The following is a 22445-nucleotide window of genomic DNA, read 5'->3' as shown; positions in this document are numbered from 1 at the left end:
AGAGAATCAAAATAATATTAAAATTTAGAACTTCAATACAGTCACATGTCAGTTAATGATGGAACATTTTCTGAGAAATGTGTTAGGCATTTTTATTGTTGTGCAAACATTAAAACTGAGTATACTTACACAAACCTAGATGGTGTATAGCTTACTACACGTCCAGGCTAATGTTAAGACCTTTCTATCATTGTGTGAACATCATAATAGAGTATACTTACACAAACCTAGATGTTATAGCTTATTACACATCTAGGTTATACGGTATGACCTATTGCTCCTAGGCTACAAACCTGTACAACATGTTACTGTACTGAATGCTGTAGGCAACTGGAACACAACAGTAGTATTTGTGTATCTAAACATAAAAAAGGCAATGTGCTGTGCAAAAACATTATGACAGCACTAGTTGATAGGAACTTTTCAGCTGTACTATAACTCTTATGGGACCACTGTTGTATATGCAGTCCACTGTTGACTGAAATGTTGTTATACAGGGTATGACTGCATTTTCCACAGCTTGTCTTATAAAGCTCTATTTCTATTCTTATCAATTCTCTGATGACAGAATCTACTAAAAATCTGTGACAGTTCTTCTGTCTCCTAGTTTTATGATCTTAAGCAAGTCTATACCTCAGTTTTCTCTTCTGCAAATGGGGTACTAACCACCTTGAATAACTTAATGTAATATTGTGTGTGAAGCATCCAGAATAGTTCCTGATGCAGCACAGGCAACCAGTAAGTGCAAACTTCCCCTTCCTCCCTCAAAGGATCTTTTTTTTTTTTTTTGAGACGGAGTCTTGCTATGTCCCCCAGGCTGGAGTGCAGTGGCGTGATCTCGGCTCACTGAAACCTCCACTCCCGGGTTCATGCCATTCTCCTGCCTCAGCCTCGCAAGTAGCTGGGACTACGGCACCCGCCACCACGCCTGGCTAATTTTTTTTGTATTTTTAGTAGAGACGGGGTTTCACCATGTTAGCCACAATGGTCTTGATCTCCTGACCTCATGATCCGCCCACCTCGGCCTCCCAAAGTGCTAGGATTACAGGCGTGCGCCACCGCGCCCGGCCCCTCAAAGGATATTTTAAAATGTAATGCTTCTGGATCAAAATTATGCATCTAAGAATTAAATTTTTAAAATTCCCCTGTTTACAGCAATGGGATCCTAAAATAAAACATGTTTTATGACGCTCTAAGCTGACAATGCTTAGGAAAAGTGTGGTTGAGTTCTACAGAGACAGACTTGCGATTATTATTTTTTTGAGATGGAGTCTTGCTCTGTTGCCCAGGTTGGAGTGCAACGGCATGATCTCGGCTCGCTGCAACCTACACCTCCTGGGTTCAACCGATTCTCCCGCCTCAGCCTCCCAAGTAGCTTAGATTACAGGCACCTGCCATCATGCCAGGTTAATTTTTTTTTTTTTTTTTTGTATTTCTGTAGCGACAGGGTTTCACCATGTTGTGATCCACCCGCCTTGGCCTCCCAAAGTGCTGGGATTACAGGTGTGAGCCACCGCACCCAGCCCAGACTTCAAATTATTAGGAAAGCATATACCTCCAAAGTGTATGCTTCAATTTACTAAGAAAGCACATCATTCCAAACACCAATGGGAACTCAGTGGTTACGCATCTTTGGGCACACACAGGATCAGGTTTTCAAGGTCATGCTAAAGAATTTTACAGATAAAAGTTTTCCACATCACTGAATGAGTAGACTGAGCTAAGGATATATCTTTTTTATGTTTTTTATTTTTTAATTTTTTTTGAGATGGGTCTTGCTCTGTCACCCAGGCTGGAGTATAGTGGCATGATCTCGGCTCACTGCAACCTCCACTTGCCGGGGTTCAAGAGATTCTCCTGCCTCAGCCTCCCAAGTAGCTCGGACTATAGGCACGAGCCACCATGCCTGGCTAATTTTTGGTATTTTTAGTAGAGACGGGGTTTCACCATGTTGGCCAGTCTGGTCTCTAACTTCTGACCTCAGGTGATCTGCCCACCTTGTCCTCCCAAAGTGCTGGGATTACAGGCAGAGACACCATGCCCAGCCAGGTGTATCTTTTGATAGCTATTTGATGACAGCTATCCCACCACCCACCCTCAGTGAAGATTAAATTGAGGAAGGAAAGTACCCTCTCACTCCCACATAAAACCAGCAGATTCAGTTTGCCCAGCCACCAGTTCAAGCCACAGGAGGTTTTACTGGCTTCACCACAGACCTCAATGCCAAAAATTACCATTGCATATTGAATACAGTGAGTAACTGTCTACAACAGTCTAACTGAAAAGACACTGAGAAAGGTTGCAAATCTTTCAGAGGACACAAAATGGCAATATGGTCCCAGAGTGACATTAAATTTTGTATCAAACCAAGTATCTACAGAAAAGTTACTTATGCCCTATCTAGGCTGGGCCCTGTGGCTCACGCCTGTAATCCCAGCACTTTGGAAGGCCAAGGTGGGTGGATCACCTGAGTTCAGGAGTTTGAGACCAGCCTGGCTAACTTGGTAAAATCCCATCTCTACAAAAAAATAAAAATAAATAAAAATTAGCTGGGTGTGGTGGCGTGTGCCTGTAGTACTAGCTACGCGGGAGGCTGAGGCAGGAGAATCACTCAAATGCGGGAGGGAGAGGTTGCAGTGAGGCAAGACAGCCCCACTACACTTCAGCCTGGGCAACAGAGCAAGACTCCCTCTCGAAACAAACAAACAAACAAACAAGTAAAGTACTTACGCCCTATCCTTTTCTTGACTCCAAAACCTGAAACTATGGTAGAAATTAGATTTTATTTTGTGTATAATTTTATCGGTATTTCTCAGCTTTCAAAAGTTAAACGACAGAAAGTTCTCCAGTTGGCATAACAACTTAATACAATACTTTCAAAAAGCAGGGCATGGTGGCTCATGCCTGTAATTCCAGCGCTTTGGGAGGCCAAGGAGGGAGAACAGCTTGAGGCCAGGATTTTGGGGCCAGCCTGAGCAACGTAGTAAGAGCCCAGCTCTACAAAAAATAAAAAATGAACTAGGTAGACATGGTGGCACACACTTGTGGCCCTAGATGCCTGGGAGGCTGAGGTAGGAGGATCGCTTGAGCCCATGTGTTCCGGGTAACAATGAGTCATGACTGAACCACTGCATTTCAGCCTGGGCAACAGAACAAGACCTTGTCTCTTAAAAAGATAAATAAATAAATAACGCTTGAGAAGAGATACGAAGATGCTATACTAAAAAACGTATCTGTGAGAAAATGCAATAAAAGGTTACTATGTTATCCATCTAGCAAAACTTTATGAAGAACCTATAGCATAACATCAGGGCCCAACTTTTCAATTTTGCAATGATGAAACTGTTAAAGCAAGTAGTATGACTGAGTTCTGTCAAAATAACACACGGAACACGTGCAATGAAAAGTGACAGCTTACTAGCCAGGCAGTTAGAATACAGATAGAATGACGAAGGACCACCACAAATAGAATAGCAAAAGTTTTGCTTTCCAGACCAAAGAATTCACAACTTCAAACAAACCAGCATAGCTGTGGGCTATGGGAAAACAATACATGTGACAAGTTTTCTTTTCTTGAGCTCACTTGGGGCACACTGCAAGTTTAGGCATAGTTATAAAAAAAAAAGGTATTAACAGTATGGTCTAGAAACAGTGGCTACATATGCAAACAGCGGGAAGGACTATATTAACAGAATCATCTTAGATCTTTGCAACCAGAGGATCTTGCTGATTTACACATTTTAACTGGATTCCTGTGGGGGGATGTGGGAAGGAACCAGATCAATTAACCTGAAACTTCATAAGGCATTGCAATTATAGCACTTTCTGAAACTACTAGTATAAAAATATCCTTGCTTTTTGCATTAAATCTTTTTAAAAAGCTTCTTGGAAAGTCTCTTTTTAAAAATCAAATCGGCCGGGTGTGGTGGCTCATGCCTGTAATCCCAGCACTTTGGGAAGCGGAGGCGGGCAGATCACAAGGCCAAGAAATCAAGACCATCCTGGCCAACCAACATGGTGAAATCTCCTCTCTACAAAAAAATACAAAAATTAGCTGGGCGTAGTGGCGCACGCCTGTAGTCCCAGCTACTCGGGAGGCTGAAGCAGGAGAATGGTGTGCACCCGGGAGGCGGAGCTAGCAGTGAGCCAAGATCGCACCACTGCACTCCAGCCTGGGCGACAGAGCAAGACTCTGTCTCAAAAAATAAAACAAAATAAAATAAGGCTGGGCGTGGTGGCTCACGCCTGTAATCCCAGCACTTTGGGAGGCCGAGGCGGGTGGATTACAAGGTCAAGAGATCGAGACCATCCCGGCCAATAAACATGGTGAAACCCTATCTCTACAAAAAATACAGAAATTAGCTGCGCATAGTGGCCCATGACTGTAGTCCCAACTACTCCGGAGGCTGAGGCAGGAGAACCACTTGAACCCGGAGGGCGGAGGTTGCAATGAGCCGAGATAGCGCCACTGCACTCCTGCCCGGGCGACAGAGGAAGGTCTCGAAAAATAAATAAATAAAATAAAAAAATAAAAATAAATCAATATTATTAAGAGACAAAATAGTCTACCAAATAATTCAAGAAGCACTGAGAAAATAAGCAGCAATCATATGTAGGAAATGTATTAGCATCATTTTTAGATAACTCTAACTGCTTCTCATTTTTATTACACATTTCAAACATGACTCCAATTTTTTTGCACAGTATGAAGTTATAGCTTATTGCCTTACAAACTCTTCAGAGTCAGTCTGTTAACTGGATGATTCAAGGAAGGAGCTCACGCTTAGGTTTTAAAATTCTAGCCACTTACTAGCTCTGTGACTTCTTACAAGTTACAAGCGTGCACTGTGACCTGGTTTCCTCCCCACCACCAAAATCTGAGGCAAACTACAAATTCTTTTAGCTTATTTATTTTAAGTTCAGGTTTTCCATTTAATGCCCTCTCCTATACACAATTCAAAATTTTAAACATCTGGTTATTTTAAAAGTTCTGACCAAAAAAAAAATTGTGAATATATTTCAAATAATGAGTACATTGGCAATAAATGAAAAGGAGCCAAAACTAAACAGTGAACAGGTTTTGAGACGTCTAAAAATTAAAATGATTGAAACTGGGCTGCCTAACAAAATGAATGCCCAACTAATTCAAAAACATTTTTACTTCTAAATAAAAAGAATGAATAATACAATGGCCACATATGCATGTCATTGATGTCTCTGTTTAAGCTACTCAGTGGAATAACTGAACAGAGAAATGGAGATAAAATAAATGTGGCGAGCAGGACAAACGATAAAAAGCAGATACCAGAATAAAAATGAAATTACAACTGTGAAGAGTGGAGGAGGAAAAAGCAGAACAAAGGAAGAGCTACAGCCCTACTCCATGCCCAAGGAATAGGAGTCAAAAAGGGACTCCTCTTGCTGTGTGAGACAGTAAGAAAAGTCCTTGCCAGCGTGAGACAGTAAGGGGCACCTCTAGTTTTCTGGCTTCCATGCCTCCTTCCCAAGAGTAAGTATTCTAGAACTCTGTGTGCTCCTGACAAGATATCCCAATGACATTCACATCCCTACCACTATTAAAGCTTTAAGACCATCAAAACTAATCTCAAAATCCCTTTATTCATATTTAAATCTGCCACCACATGAAATTTACAATTTCCAAACCATTCCTTCTCCCAAAACAATGCTGAACATCCTCAATGACTAAAGCCATTCTACTCACTAATCAGTTAGTCAGTCAGTCATTAGTTATTAACAAAAGCCCCCTTACCCATTTATCTGCTCACTGGAGTTTCACTAAAACTTAGCTCTCTTCTGAGGACACTGCTTCCCCTCTCTCTTTTAGGAGATGAATTTTTCTTTCCCACTGTCCCTGCGACTCACTGCCAATTCCCATCCACTGACTGGCCCTCCTCCCCAATGCCTCCACTCTGAGTATCATGTTTTCAGGCTGTACTAGATAGACTACACTCTTCCTTATTGTAGATATCTTTTTTGTAAGCAAATTCTTCCAGAAGCTGATGTAGATATCTAACGACCGCAGTTGCTCTCCTCATTTTAATTTTAGCTCACTGCCACTCTTTCCAATACTCCTGTCATAATTCTCGGTGACTTCAGTATCCACACGGATGATCCTTTGGCCTCACAGTTCACTGACCTCCTCTCCTATGGTCCTATACTCTACCCCATCTTAGAAATTCACTGCCAGGATTGTAAACAGACCATGTGATTGATTACCCAAAGTTGCAGTCCCACCACAACCTTACTTTCCAAGCATCTTACTCTTCTACCACTAGCTCCAATCTTTTCATTTTAACCCATTTATGCCTGAGGTTGCAATTTTTTGAATTTTTGCAATCAAACTTTGAGCAGTAGAATATAAGTAACTTCCACATGCTTAGCATTCCAATAATGGACCACTAGGCATAAGTTAATCTCTCTAGTAATCTGAGACTAACAATTCCCTTGGTGTGAAAGTGGCATCATGCTTATAATGGAAGCATGTCTTAGTTTTTGGAAGTTACATTTTGAGGTACTTTTTTTTAAAGTGTCATGGTGCCTGCAACTTTCTATCAAATATTTTAGTAAAAGAGTTGCCTGTACTTACTGTCTCCAATACCTCTCTTCCCATTCTTCCTTCAAACCACACCATCCCACATCATCCCACAAAAACCATTCAATATCACCAGTGAGCTTCACACTGCTAAATCCAATGGTCATTCTCAGTCTGCATTTTATTGACCCATATTCTCACTGAAATGCCTACTTTATTGGCAGGCTGAATGCCCCACAATTCTGAATTTCCTCCTGCTTCTCTGATGGCCTCTCCAGCTGCTTGGAATGGTCCAGGCTCAAGTCCTCTACCTCTAGATGCCAGAGTGCTCCAAGGATCAGCTTTTGAACCTTCCCTTTTTTTTTTTTTAACCTATACTCACTACCTGGTTGTTCTTATTCACTTTCAGAGATTTATACAATGAAGATTCTGTAATTTATATCTCCACTAGCCCTGTACTCTTAACTGTATACCCAACTGATTCCTTGACATGTCTGTTTAGGTATCAATGGGCATCTTGAGCTCAGTGTATGAAAAAAAAAAAAAGAATTCTTGATGCTCCCTTGCAAACATGTTCCATCCACAAGCTTCATTATCTGAAAATTACTCCAACAGCCATTTGATTGATCTCCCCAATTTGGTCCTTGCCCCCCACTTTAATCTACTTATCTATAGCAGCAAGAGTGATCCTGTTAAACATAAAAGTCAGATTTGACTGATACTGAGCTCAAAACTCTCCAGTGGTTTCTCATCTCAGTCACAGAAATTCATGTCTTTATAATGGCCTACAAGGTCTTCATGTCTGGCTCCAAACTACCTCTCTGATCTCAGTTACTTCTCTCCTCCACTCTAGTCACACTGTTCTCCTTGGATTCCTCAAACACAAGAGACAAAGTATAGCTTCAAGGATACTCCTTTGCTACTTCCTCTGCTCACACAGTCTTCCTGGGCCAGGATCACTCCCTGACCTCTAATTCCTTTAGATCCTGGTCAAATATGTTTCTTATGTATCTGTCACCTGTTTGGTCTCTCCTTCACCAGATTATAAGATCTGTGAGTACAGGGATTTTTATATTTTGTTCACACAGTGTATAGAATAATTCCTGGCACAGAGTAGGTGTTCAGTAAGTATTTGATGGAATAATGAAGGGAAGTTGGGGTTCTGGAGAATGTTGAGTAGAAAAAAGACCAGCTATCCATTTCACTAGTATCTATGAAGCCAGAGATAGCTAAGAAAAACAGGACTTTCATCATATTTAATATTTTAAGATTATAAACAAAGGAACATGACATTATTTATTTCTGGATGGAATTTCATATATAGTTTATATTCAGCTTGCATTATCTACAAAAAATATTATGTAGATTAACTGGACTATTAATACAGGGGAAGTTATATAAAGAGAGAAAACTGATTACACTTCATTTATACATGTATTACAAATTCCCCAACAAGGTACATTTCTTGATGAAGGCCCAACTGGCTAATTATATGCATCACCTTATCTACCCATTAGTTAAGTTGGCAGGATACCTTTAGCAATGCATTGAGATAGGAAATATAGCTCCACATACATCAAAATAATAAAGAATAACTTTCTTTAAACATTTTATAATTCAACATTTTTACTTATTTATAATCCTAATTAATAAAATCGTATTATCACATTTCCATAGGAACTAAAATATTGATAGAAAGAGTAGCTCATTCCAGTTGTTATACCCACGAACCTGTTATCAGTTCCCTTAACACTTACCCTTAAAAGAAATTAAACTCCTCATGTACTATACTGTATAACCCAATGTAAAAAGGTAGAAAGTTTAAATAGTCTAAACTAGAATTTCTTTGGAAAAATCAAACAAAACCATAACAAATGTTAGTGATTAAGAGTACTTATTTTCCTGAAGAGATTAATATTTTGGAGATTCGAGCTACAGAATCAATGAATGATATGGTATAATCTCACACTGACCCTCTGTGGTTTACTGAAGTATAACATCAAAAAAGTCCTGAGGTTCAGGGTAACTGTTACCAAAAACACACATTTCTTAAGACATAAATTCACTGAAATACACACGTCATGAAAGTACTTTGTAGTTTATAACGTTTATAAGTATCTCTAAACAAAAAAGGTATTATTAGTTCCAAATTCCATAGGAATAAACTGAGGTACAGAAAGACTGTTCAATGATCGTGTGTGTGTGTGTATATATATATATCACACAGAAAAGCCCTTTACACTTGTATATGCATGCGTGCATGTACCAATACCCCATTAGGGGCCTTCAAAATATTACAGTTTAAGACTTTTGAAAACTCATCATACATTAAAATATCAATTTTCCCCTATTCAATTAAAAGTAAAAAATACATACCCAATGTTGACGATAATTCCGTGAAACTGACACTCTTACTGATTGTTGAAGGTATTATAAGCTGGTACAACACTTTCAGAAAGCAATTTGGCAATAACTTAAAGACACAAAAAGTATTCTGCCCTTTCTCAGTAATTCTATTTCTGGGAAACTATCCTAAGAAAATAATTCAAAATATGGAAAAAGTTATAGGTTATTTATAACATCCCAGATACTTGGCATCTGAGATTTAACATTTGAGGTTTTGACACTGGTAGTTTTAACAGCTTGTGAGAGAACCACAGGTTGATCTACAGCACATGTAAAGTTGCTGTGTGAGCAAGGAAGTCACGTAACTAACTGGTGAGTTAAGCCTGAATGTTAGTATCAGCTTCTCATTGTGGCCTGGTTGTTCTCTACTAGTCCTGGCATGCTTGGAAACATTTCTAGGCTGGAAGAGACAAACAACACACCTTTGTTTTAAAAGTTTTTAAAATTAAAAGGCCCTGAAAAAGCAAGCAGTTACTTGGCTGCTGATGAAAATGAAGAGATTTAAGAAAAGCTTGATATTTTAGGGTTTGAGATCTGTCTTGTTTTTTTTTTTTTTTTTTCAATGTTGTAGGTCCACTGTAGTGAAAGATTAGAAACTTAATCAAATATTCAACAACAGAGAAATGGTAAATTAAACTGTAATCTTCTTAACCAGTGGTTGAATTAGGATAGTGGAATTACAGATGATACTCTTTCATTTTACATTTTCACTTCATAAGGTCAACATTACCCTAATACCAAAAACCAATACAAGAATGAAAAACTACAGATCATATTCCTCTTTGCCACAAGTACAAATATTTTAAATAAAATATTACTAAATTAAGCTAGGAATATACAAAAAGATAAGGTATCATAACCAAGTTGGGGTTTATCCCAGGAAACGTAAGAATTGCTTAAACTTTCCAGTTACAGATAACAGGTGTAAATACCACTTTTAGGTATTTGCCCTACATAACTATGTTTTGTTTGTTTGTTTGAGACAGGGTCTCATTCTGTTGCCTAGGCTGGAGTGCAGTAGCATGATCACAGCTAACTGCAGCCTCAACCTCCGTGAGCTCAGGTGATCCTCCCACCTCAGCCTCCCCAGTAGCTGAGACTACAGGCGTGCGCCACCACACCTGGCTAATTTTTGTATTTTTTTGTAGAGATGGAATGGTTTTGCCATGCTACTCAGGCTGGTCTCGAACATCTGAGGCTCAAGTAATCCACTCACCTTGGCCTCCAAAAGTGCTGGGATTACAGGTGTGAGCCACTGTGCCCAGTCTCATAATTATGTTAATAAAGATGCAATCTAGATGTGGTACACTTAGTGTGGGAACCTATATCATATATCTGTACCTTATAACTGGCATTATATATTTCTGAAATATTTGCTATAGAACACCTCAATCCAGTTTATTTTAGATCTGCTTTCTCAAACAGACAACGGAACACTTCAATTTTAAAATGTTCATATTAAAATATATTCAATAAGCTCATTCTAAGATTAGAATTAAACTACAATGTATTCAACTTAAAAGACAGAATTCAACATTTCTTGGAATCGTAAAGTCAAGGGACTCAAGTAAAATATTTCTTCACAGACATCTCTGAGTGGCATGATTATGTAGCCTTATTGTGGAGATTTACTGACACAGAGAGCTCAACCCCTTAAAGCAGCCTTCAGTTCTTTTGTGAGATAATTCTAATAACATAGAGAATTCCTCTTTATATTATTACATTAAAATCTACCTTCCTTCAACTTTTATCCAGTGGCAGTAGTGCTAACCTGTGAGGTAATAAAAGAGATTAAGTCTCCATTTACATATTCTGCAAGTATTTAAAAATAGCTGTTAATATCACTTTTTAGACTTTTCCTCTCCAAGCCAAATCAATTGAGTTCTCCCAACCACTTGTCATATGATACAACAGTAAACTTCATTTGTTCTCACCACCACTTCCTGCAAAAGCCAAACATTTAAAACAAATGGGTTGCAACACAGCGCTTCATTCCTGTAGGAATATGCAGCAGATCATCCTAGCAAATTTACTACAATAGCCAGTGTCCATCCTAGCAAATTTACTACAACAGCCAGTCAATCCTCAAATATCAAAATACACTAATTTTTTCCCAAATAAAAACCCATGTAAACAAATGTTTTATTCCCACTACAAAAGCATGCTACTTGTAAAAATGGAATTGATAACAGAACACTTTTAAGTTTTAAGCAATGGTATTCCTACAACTAGTTAGTACTCTTTCTCCTAGAGACTAATACAGGCTAAAGAACTGAATCCTTATCCAAAAATACATCTGGTTTTAAAAGTTATACATATATATAATATAAACAGCAGTAACCTACAAAAACAGTATTGGCTGCAAAAGTCCATGCTGATTTGCCCAGCACTGTTGAAAAAAATGTGTACAGTAGTCCCCAACTATCTGAGGAGGATACATTCCATGACCCATAGTGAATGTCTGAAACCGTGGATAGTACTGAACCCTATAGATAGTATGTTTTTCCCTGTACATCTATAGCTATGATAAAGTTTAACTTATAAATTAGGCATAGTAAGAGATAAACAATACCAACAATAAAATAGAACAATTACACTGTAATAAAAGTTATGTGAATATAATCTCTCTTCCTCTTTCTCTTTCAAAGTATCTTATTGCACTATACTGGGTAACAAACTGCAGAAAGTGAAACCATGAAAGAGGGGCAACTGCTGTTTACTAGAGAATGATCCCATTTATCCCAGCTTTTATCTTTGTTTAGCTTTGACATGGTTGTAATTAGTTTTGTATTAGTATTATTTTACTCTACTATGCTGTATTTCTTTGACTATTTGCAGCAAGACTGAAGATGGAAGACTATGTAATACATATTTTGTGTTAGGGAAACCTCATGAATTTAGGACTAGTGGGGATTATGGAAGAAAAGGTCACTTAAGAATTAAACATATTCAAAAGAAGTGTAATAACTTTAGAATACATGGTGCCTGGATTCAAGCTTCCAGATCTTGAGAATACAGGCTCAAACCTAGAAAAGGCTACTCTGATAAATGGACAGGAATAATTTATAGTTAGTAAATCAAAGAAACCAATTAAGAATAAGCTGGTAACAGTCTAAAATGCTAGTCATTAAGTTAGTTATATGGTGTATGCAAATACGATGTTAAGGTCCTCACCAAAACATTTCCAGCTCCTTCATATTTAAAATGTACTCAACATACTGAAATTGGAAAAAGAGAAAACATTTAGTAACTAATTCTTACCTGGAACCCATTTAATTTCCATTTCCATGTCATTTTCTTTGCCTTTCTTTTCTTTCTCTTGAATAACCTGCAAGAGCTGCCTGTATTTAGCAATTTGTTCTTCATCATCCTTCTGACTTTTCTTTGTTTTCCCATCTTCTTCTACATTGACTCCATCATCACCTAATGAAAAGAAAACTTCACTTAACACACAGAAACAATTCACTTCTAACTCTATGGTCACTCTCTTCTAAGAGATGCTGCTAAGACCATAGGATATCAAAATCAGACTTAAATTTCTGAAAATTAAATGAAAGACCTTAGGGTCTCATGTAGAATAAAAATCAGTTGCAATGTAAATTTGCACTGTCACAGTAGTACGCTTGGGAATTCCCTCTTTTTATTAAAATTTATATTGGATAATAACTCTGCAGTCACATAACATCTTTGGGCTTCTCTTTCCTGTAAGTTGCAAGATAATGAAGATGGCATTTTATCCCTCTTTATGTCCTCCACTATCCAGCACAGTGGCTTTAAAATGTTATGCTGAATAAATGTAGGTTGAATACTGTTGGGATGAATTTGGTTTGCAGATTCAGCTATTCAGACTGAAGAGAAGAGATAAAGGCAGTTGTTTATAATCCAAACCCAAGAATATTGGAACCTTTCCATTTTTGAGTAAGCACGCTTACTCCAACGATCTCATTAATATATTAAGAATAAAAATGAATTAGGAGTTACTTCAATTAATTTCACTGTGTGGAAAAACATTCACATTTGCACTTCCTAGTTCTACAAAAATAATTAAAATACAAAGAAACAGTATAAAATTCACAGGCAACAAATACCCAAGAAAAAAATACACCAAAAAGTTTGTTCTACATTTCCACTGCAAGTCTCCAAATCAAAAACAAATCAGAAACCTGGGTTTTAATGCAAAACATACAGACTTACTGAACTGACTGTCTCAAGTAAAGGAAACTCTACTAGCAGAATAATGAAGTCCCTCTCCTCTATAACCTATGGCTAACTGCTCACCAAAAATGTCTGACATTATTAAGCATTTAGCTGGGAAACATCAGTGTCAACAGATTGTCCTTTTATCTTTTTTAATTTTTAAAATTCATTTATTTTTTCTTTTTTCAGCAAGTTCATACAATCAATGTCCTTACATCTTAAAAAGGTGATATGGAAAAAAACTGGTTATGTAAATATTTCTATATGTATATATTTTTTTTCTTAAAATAAATAAAAAATGGTCCAGGACATTCTTTCCATCCTGTCACACTTTTATTTTCATTCAAACAGCTGAAATTCATTTTTTTCCTGTTTGTGCTTTGTGCCACAATAATAATGTTGGATGGAATTCTGTCATGTATCCCGTAATTCAATGGATAAAACATCAGGAACACATTAACAAATGGCAAAGTATTTCTTTCTATTAAAAGCTTACTTCTGAAAACATAATTAGAAGCAAGCTCCTTCCAGGTTGAAATTTTAGTGGTAAGTCTCTGATGGCTTACTTTAAACTGATTTTTTTCCAGTACTGAAATTTTACATTCTGAAGCTCTAAAATGTGGGGTAAGTCATGTAGCTCTGTTTTTTCCCAATTCAAGGACACTAGTTTGTGAAAGCCTTAATACTACTATATCAGGAGTGAAAAAATAATAATTCTAACAGTAAGCCACCCTGCTATGCTCTCTTATAAACAATAATCAGAAATATTCAGTAGCTTTAAGGCACTCAAATATGCTGATGTATCTATGAGAGGTACAAAATTACAGATTATAGTAAACTTGTAATCAATTAAAATACAGAAGAAAAATATATGCTTTAAAAAAACTTGGTGTATCTCAAACAAAAAGCCATTATTTATTAAATTTCTTTTTTTTTTTTTTTTTGAGACGGAGTCTCGCTCTGTCGCCCAGGCTGGAGTGCAGTGGCGCAATCTCAGCTCACTGCAAGCTCCGCCTCCCAGGTTCATGCCATTCTCCTGCCTCAGCCTCCCGAGTAGGTGGGACTACAGGCATCCGTCACCACGCCGGGTTAATTTTTTTGTATTTTTAGTACCGTGGGGTTTCACCGTGTTAGCCAGCACAGTCTCCATCTCCTGACCTCATGATCCGCCCGCCTCAGCCTCCCAAAGTGCTGGGATTACAGGCGTGAGCCACCGTGCCCGGCCTATTTATTAAAGATTTCAGAAATAAAAATACAAGACAGAAGGTACATAATTTCAGTCTTTCCAACCATAAGCCTGGTACTATTAGAGCCTCATTTCACAGCTACGGAAGAAAGATATAGGGGCTTTAGTAAATCTAACCTATGTACCGTGAAGTTAGGAATTGAAACCAGCAGAGCCCAAGCTCTTAACAAGAATGTATTAACAAATTATTGCTTATTATTCACAATATTAGCTGCCCTCATGTCAAAAATGTCATTTTAAAATTTAGTTCGGTTCTCCCAAAACAGAAATCTACTTGAACAACTTGTATCCAATCTTCACAAGTGTACATAAAGTTATCTTTTTTTCCTTTATTTTACAGCTGATGTGAAGAAAAACTTTTCAGAATTTTCAGAAAAGTTCTAAATGCCCATATAGGCATACAAATAAAAAAGAAATACTGATAAATCATTATGTCTTTCTCCATATCTATGAGGAGAAAAGACACAGACAGAGGATAATTGAAGAAATGACTCAGCTGTTCTGTGAACAATAAAAAAATAAAATGGTCATCCAGTTATTTGGAACACCAAAGAAAATTAACAAGCATCTGCCACTAAGGCCTTAAAAAAAATGTGAGGCCCTTTGCGCCCAACTTAACTCCCATTGCAAATACACATTTTCAAAGAGTATTAAATACTTAAGCAATTATGTGGTTGTATTAATATGAGATATCTGAACAAAGAAACCAGAATGATTAAACATGATTTTCCATACTGTTAAAGAATAGTATTTTATGAAAAGCTTAGAAAAATGAAGCACTGTCTTCAGGAGTCTAAAAGAAACAGTGATAGACCAATCATGGGATCTCGGAAACTCAAAGTTTAACTGCACTATGGTCATACTAAAGAAACATTTCAGGATTTATTTAATTTGACATTTAGGCTATAAAAATAATACATATACAAAAGGAAAACAAAAAAGCTATGAAAAATGTTAAGCCACAAATTAGAGAATATTCATTCTTGCTAATTTAAAATACTTATATCTACGTTTAACATTTATGGGTTCTTCACTTTCTGTCAGCATTAAATCTCTTACTTATAATTTTTCATGAATGGGAATTCTTCTATTAGATAAGAAGAATGAAGATGTGAAGGTATTAGGCAAATAGTATCAACCAAAAGTTGACATGAAATTACAACTAGGCAACCAATTTCCAAACAGAGACAGATCAAATATAGGGAAAAAGGGTTTTGTGGCTTTATTTCCACAAAGTGAGCTATTTTAAGCAACGAGCATATACATTTAAAAGTACAGCTGATTCTTGAACAACATGGAGGTTAGAGGTGCCAACCCCAGGCACAGTAGAAAATCCACATGTGGCCGGGCGCGGTGGCTCAAGCCTGTAATCCCAGCACTTTGGGAGGCCGAGACGGGCAGATCACGAGGTCAGGAGATCGAGACCATCCTGGCTAACACAGTGAAATCCCGTCTCTACTAAAAAATACAAAAAAATAGCCGGGCGAGGTGGCGGGCGCCTGTAGTCCCAGCTGCTCGGGAGGCTGAGGCAGGAGAATGGCGTAAACCCAGGAGGCGGAGCTTGCAGTGAGCTGAGATCCGGCCACTGCACTCCAGCCTGGGCGACAGAGCGAGACTCCATCTCAAAAAAAAAAAAAAAAAGAAAAAGAAAATCCACATGTATCTTTTGATTCTCCCAAAACTTAACTAACAGTCTACCATGCAGTAGAAGCCTTACAAATAATACAGTCAGTTAACACGTATTTTGTATATGTATTATACATTGTATTCTTATAATAAACTAGAGAAAATAAAATGGTACTAAGAAAATCGTAAGGAAGAGAAATATATTTCCTATGCATTACATGGAAGTGGATCATTGTAAAGGTCTTCATCCTCATTGTCATCACTGGGTAGGCTAAGGAGGAGCAGGAAGAGGGGCTGGCCTTATAGTTTCATGGGTGCCAATTGCAGAAGAAAACCCATGTATAAGTGAACCCACACAGTTCAAACCCATGTTGTTCAAGAGTCAATTGTACACCATTAATCGTTTCAAGCATTTAAAAGAAAAAAAAAAAAAAAAAAAAGGCCAGGACCAGAGGCTCATGCCTATAATCCCAGCACTTTGGGAAGCTGAGGCAGGTTGATGGCTTGAGGTCAGGAGTTCGAGACCAGCCTGGCCAACATGGTGAAACCCCATCTCTACCAAAAATACAAAAATTACCCAGGCATGGTGGCAAGCACCCGCAGTCCCAGCTACTCAGGAGGCTGAGCCAGGAGAATCACTTGAACCCAGGAGGAAGAGGTTACAGTGAGCCCAGATTGTACCGCTGCACTCCAGCCTGGGTGACACAGCAGTACTCAAAAAACAAAAACAACTTGAATAAAGATAAAGATAATTTGAGAACTTATTAACAGCAAGCTAAGTACTTCAGACTAACTCTTTCACTGAAGACATTAAGTTGGAATTAAGTTGGATTAAATATTTTATAAAGCTTCAAAGGGGTTAAAAAAAGAAAGAAAAGTTTCAAAGAACTGTCAAGTTAGAGAAGACTTACTATGTCAAAAACAAGAAGGGAATATTAGAGGGATGACTCCAGGGTTAAAGACCTGTTTGGTCTGAGATCATTTCCTGTTTCCTGATCCACAGAACAAAGAGCCATGAAACTCAACTGTGGTTTTAGCAGGCTTTCAGAACCAAGAAGACAAAAGTTAAAGGCCGAACAAAAGAGGGAATTTCAATTGGTACCTTGATATTAAGCAGCCACCCAGAGGGATATACTCCCAGGGATATGGTCAATCTGAAGTAAACCAGCCCTCATACAGACTTTAACCACCTGCAGAAGCCAGAGAACCTAAGTCTTAACATTTGGAGAAATGTGGTTCTAAACCAACCAAAGTAAATTATTCTCTGATCAAAGATACCCTAACTTCAAATATCAAAGTAACACACAAAGTTCACTAGGCACACAAGTAAACAAGAGAGAAATACCTTGTAAAATAAGACACCAACCTGAAAATACATGAAATATTAAAACTATCAGAGACTATGAGTAAAAAATATAAAAAGTGGTGTTTCTGACTTGAAATATAGCCAAATACAACCTCCATAAGTAAAAAATGTAACAACCAAGATTAAGAACTCAATGGAGAGGTCTATCAGCAGATTTAACACTGTTGAAAAGACAACTGGTGATCTGGAAGATAGGTCAGAAGAAAATATCCAGAATGCAGTACAGAGACAACAGATTAAAAACATAAAAGTAGAGACAGGCAAGATATAATGATGAGCTCTAACATGTATTTAGTTGATGTCCTAAAAGGATAAAGAAACAACATCTGAAAACATAATGGCTGAGAATATTCCGAAACTGAAGAAAGATACCAATCCACAAATAAATGAAACCCAACAACAAACCTCAAACTCCATAAACAAAAAGAAATCTACTCTTATACTTACCATAGTAAAATTGCAGAAAGACAAAAAGAGAAAACTTTAAAAGCACTCAAAGGAATAATTATAGAAACAGAGTCTACTTTTTAACTAGTTGAAAACATGGACTGTAAAAATATTTAATCAGTCTAAATGATGCTCTTATTTTTAAAAAGGCAAATGGGTGGCGGTGGGCGTGCCTAAAAGATTGTTTTACTGGTTTATTAGGAAACTGTGCAACCACATGCATTAGGACAAGTCTAGAAGGCCATCCTTGGTTAGGTTGGGATTTTAAACAAAATGTTCATAGTTAAAGAAATTCAGGCAAAGAAAAGATATTGTTTTTAAATCAATCACTATCTACAGGTATATATAATACTGTGCATGTGAGCATATTTGCAGACAGAATTTGGCCTTCCCTGTAAAGCTACTGCCAAAGACCTTTGCCCATTAATGGTCACTAAAAGATTAACAATACCTTCTAGCTCCTCTTGTTTCTCCTCTTCGTCTTCACTAGAGGAAGCTAAGTAGGCTTGAAAATCCATGTCCAAAAGCTCTTCCTTTTTAAACTTCCTATTGAGCACTGTAATTCTTTCATGATCAGTCTCATCCCAAGTGATTTCCACCTTTCACCAACAAATAAGAAAAAATAACACACGAAAATGGAAATGTCAACTCAAACTTGTTAAAGAATATACAGTATTAACCTGGATGTTTAACAGTAAGTTAGAAGTTAAGACACATTAAAACAAATACATTAATGATATGATTAATAAATAGTATTCTATTTGTGAAAAGGGAACCATTTCTATTAATTTGTACCTTCTCCCAATTCTCTGCTATCTACAGGATACTCCATTACTGGCAGTAAAAATTAACCAGTGTATAAATTAATTACGGCGAAAAAAAACTAAGAAAATGTACTGGTAAAAAAGTTAACATTATGGGCCAGGCATGATGGCTCACACTTGTAATCCCACTACTTTGGGAGGCCAAGGCGGGTGGATCACCTGAGGTTAGGAGTTCGAGACCAGCCTGGCCAACATGGTGAAACCCCATCTCTACTAAAAACACAACAAATTAGCCGGGCATGGTGGTGGGTGCCTGTAATCCCAGCTACTTAGGAAAGCTGAGGCAGGAGAATCAGGAGGCTTGTAATCCCAGCTACTCAGGAGGCAGAGGTTGCAGTGAGCTGAGATCACGCCATTGTACTCCAGCCTGGGCAACAAGAGCAAAACTCCATCTCAAAAAAAAAAAAAAAAAGTTAACATTATGAATTAGTGAAAACACGTTTTCAACCAGAGTTCTAAGATTTCAGGAGATCTGCAAACTATATGAAATCTGTTGAAAAAACAACACAAACTCAGTGGGGTCCATTTAAAAAAAAGATTAAGAACCACTGATGAGAAAAGCATCTATTAGTTGGAAATAGCTTAAACCTCCATAATACATGAATTCATCTAGGACATGACTGATGTGGTGATGACTGGCTCCTGTCCTCTACATAGCCCCTATTCTCATATAAGGCCCTGCTAGATATCTTATCTCCATCATAGGATAGATCCCACATCCTTGGTTTTTGTTTATTCCGCTCAGGCCAATCTCCCCAGACAAGGATAGCAAAAGAGACAGCAATTAATCGAGATCCTTAAAATCACTGCCACCTGTCTCAGAAATTCCAGCTAGTCATAGGATTCAGAAATGATCCCTATTCTGATAATTAAGCTTGAGCAGATAACCACCAAACCACTGCTGGCACTAGAACAGATGTTGATGATACAGCCAGGACCCAGGAACTCTACACTGGCTGGCTGGACAGGCTGGCCCTGATCATTATTTTGGTCCTGAAAATAACATGACTTTAATTTCCTGTGACTGAATTTTTTAGACTTTGCTTACTATGTAATGGTAGAGTTTTACTACTCCAGTAACTAATCAATGCCATAGAGTGCCCACCACAGCACAGCAGGTGACAGATACAGCTATTCTCTCTGCTACCAGTCCCTCCTCAGAGAAGCCTGGTGATTTATCACACAGGTTTTGAAAAGCAGAGGGAAGCTAGTGGGGCTATTGCAGAGTACAGCTGTGAACAGAAGGGTTATTGGAAGAAAGAAAAGGGAGAAGGGAGGCCAAGGCGGGTGGATCACCAGAGGTCAGAAGTTTGAGATCGGCCTGACTAACATGGTTAAACCCCGTCTCTATTAAACATACAAAATTAGCTGGGCGTGGTGGTGTGCCCCTGTAATCCCAGCTACTTGGGAGGCTGAGGCAGGAGAATCACTTGAACCTGGGAGGCGGAGGTTGCAGTGAGCCAGGATTGTGCCACTATACTCCAGCCTGGGTGACAGAGTGAGACTCAGTCTCCAAAAAAAGAAAAAAAAAAAAAAGAAAAGGGAGAAGGAGCCAGGCACAGTGGCTCACACTTATAATCCCAGCACTTTGGGAGGCAGAGCGGGGAGGATCACCTGAGCTCAGGAGTTCAAGATCAGCCTGGCCAAGATGGTGAAACCCAGTCTCTACTAACAATACAAAAATTAGCCGGGTGTGGTGGTGAACACCTATAATCCCAGCTACTGGGGAGGCTGAGGCAGGAGAATCACTTGAACCAAAGAGGCAGAGGTTGTGGTGAGCTGAGATCGTGCCACTGCACTCCAGCCTGGGCAACAGAGCAAGACTCTGTCTTTAAAAAAAAAAAAAAGAAAAGGGAGAAGGTAGTCACCTAAGTAATAAACTATTTCAATAGACAAAAAACCTTTTGGCTATTTGTTACAAAGCATTAATGTGACATCTATTATACCTTAATTATTCCACATCAATTCTTTTTAGTTTTGAATCGTATCTGCAGAAAAAGGTACTCCTATTTTAAATCTTCACTAGTTTTGTTTAACTGTGCTGCGAAGTAATTTATTATCCACTTCTCTTTATTCCCTAGGATATTAATAACTGATGTATTAGAGTATACAGGAAAGACAGAAGAGTGTATAGGAAAGACAGAAGAGAAAAAAGAAACATCAGCAGGTAACTGACACAGGCTTAAATGCATAACAAGAATCTGAAAATAGGTTCACAGATATGGTAGATGCAGACACACTTGTGTCTCATTTCTATCTGTACCCATACATTTAAATTTTGAATACTCTGAGGCTGGGAGCAGTAGCTCACAACGCCTGTAATCCGAGCACTTTGGGAGGCCAAGGCGGGAGGATCACTTGAGGTCAGAAGTTTGACATCAGCCTGGTCAATATGACGAAACCCTGTCCCTAGTAAAAATACAAAAATTAGCCAGGTGTAGTGGTGCACACCTGTAAACCCAGCTACTTGGGCAGCTGAGGCACGAGAATCGCTTCATCCTGTGAAGCAGAGGTTACAGTAATCATACCACTGTACTCCAGCCTGGGTGAGAGAGCGAGACTCTGTCTCAAGAAAAAATAATAACAAAAAATTAATACTTTCCATTTTTAAAGATGCTATAATATACAAACTCTCTTCATAGAGCAATAGAGTCCGGCTACATATTTTTTAAAGTTAAGAAATACCGTTGATGTTCCCATTGCAGCAGATGTGAAATATTTTGGTTTATATGCTGTTAAATCCACTTCTGAGGCTACATCCTTAGGCTCATCATCAAAAGTAATATCATCTGGTATAAACCTAAGAAGTAAAGAAAAAAAATTTATTTAAACATACACTGCAGTGATAACCATACATATAACTTTCTAAAAGACACACGTTTAAGAGACAATGTTAGACATAACCTCTTATGTGCTTATCTAGATTATATGTATATTTCTTAATGAATTCATCTTTGTATAAATTTCTGAAATTCATAAGCTATAATTCCTCTAAATTTAAAAGAATGCTGTATAGATAGAAACCCTGCATTAGGAGTCAATTAATGAGTCAGGTGCAAGCACATGTGCGTCCCTCACGTTTCAAAAAGATCCAGACTTGATAGCGCAGTCACTGACTACATGGTTTTGTTGTTGTTTTTAGAGAGAGGGTCTTGCTCCATCACCCAGGCTGGAGGGCCATGGCATAATCATGGCTCACTGAAGTCTCAACAGCCTAGGCTCAAGCAATCCTCTACAGGCGTGTGCCAACATACCTGGCTAATTTTTACTTTTAAAATTTTTTTGTAGAGACAGGGTCTCACTATGTTGCCCAGGCTGGTCTTGAACCCCTGGGCTCAAGCGATCTTCCTGCTTAGGCCTCCCAAAGTGCTGGGATTACAGGCATGAGCTACTATGCCCAGTTGGCTGTATTGTATTTTAAAGATCAAATATAATTATTAAAGGGTAAGTATTGTGAATACAAAGTATCATATACATGAGGTGTCACTGAAAACAAGTGAAAGCTTAAGGTTGATTCTTACAATTTCCTAATTGTACATTTAGTCATTTACATTTAGAGCAGTGTTGTCCAACAGAACTTTCTGTGACAAGGGCAATGTTCTGTATCTGCTCTGTCCCAAATGTAACCATTAATTATCTGAAATATGACTATGCAACTGAATTTTAAATTTTATTTAACTAAAATAACCAAATATGACTAGTGGCTACTATACTGGATAGCATGGATCTAGAGATAACAGTCTGTTAGCAAATTCCTCTGCCTTTTCCTCCATGCATTTT

General features: G+C 38.1%; 1 protein-coding gene across 2 annotated transcripts in view; it reads right to left on the bottom strand.

Annotated features, from left to right (window-relative positions):
• ESF1 (ESF1, nucleolar pre-rRNA processing protein, homolog (S. cerevisiae)) overlaps positions 1–22445 on the bottom strand; it is a 69940-nt gene that overhangs the window by 34105 nt on the left and 13390 nt on the right. For both annotated transcript variants that reach the window (XM_011995207.1, XM_011995208.1), the window contains exons 7-9: positions 21351–21465; positions 18293–18440; positions 12221–12382 (exon numbers count right to left, since the gene is read on the bottom strand). In XM_011995207.1, the coding sequence (XP_011850597.1) occupies positions 12221–12382; positions 18293–18440; positions 21351–21465 (425 nt within the window). The remainder of the gene's footprint in view (positions 1–12220; positions 12383–18292; positions 18441–21350; positions 21466–22445) is intronic.

Source organism: Mandrillus leucophaeus, unplaced genomic scaffold (assembly GCF_000951045.1).
Source record: "Mandrillus leucophaeus isolate KB7577 unplaced genomic scaffold, Mleu.le_1.0 Scaffold476, whole genome shotgun sequence".
Lineage (NCBI taxonomy): Eukaryota > Metazoa > Chordata > Mammalia > Primates > Cercopithecidae > Mandrillus > Mandrillus leucophaeus.
Note: the sequence above shows the minus strand (reverse complement) of the source record. Positions and strands in the feature narration are given on the sequence as shown.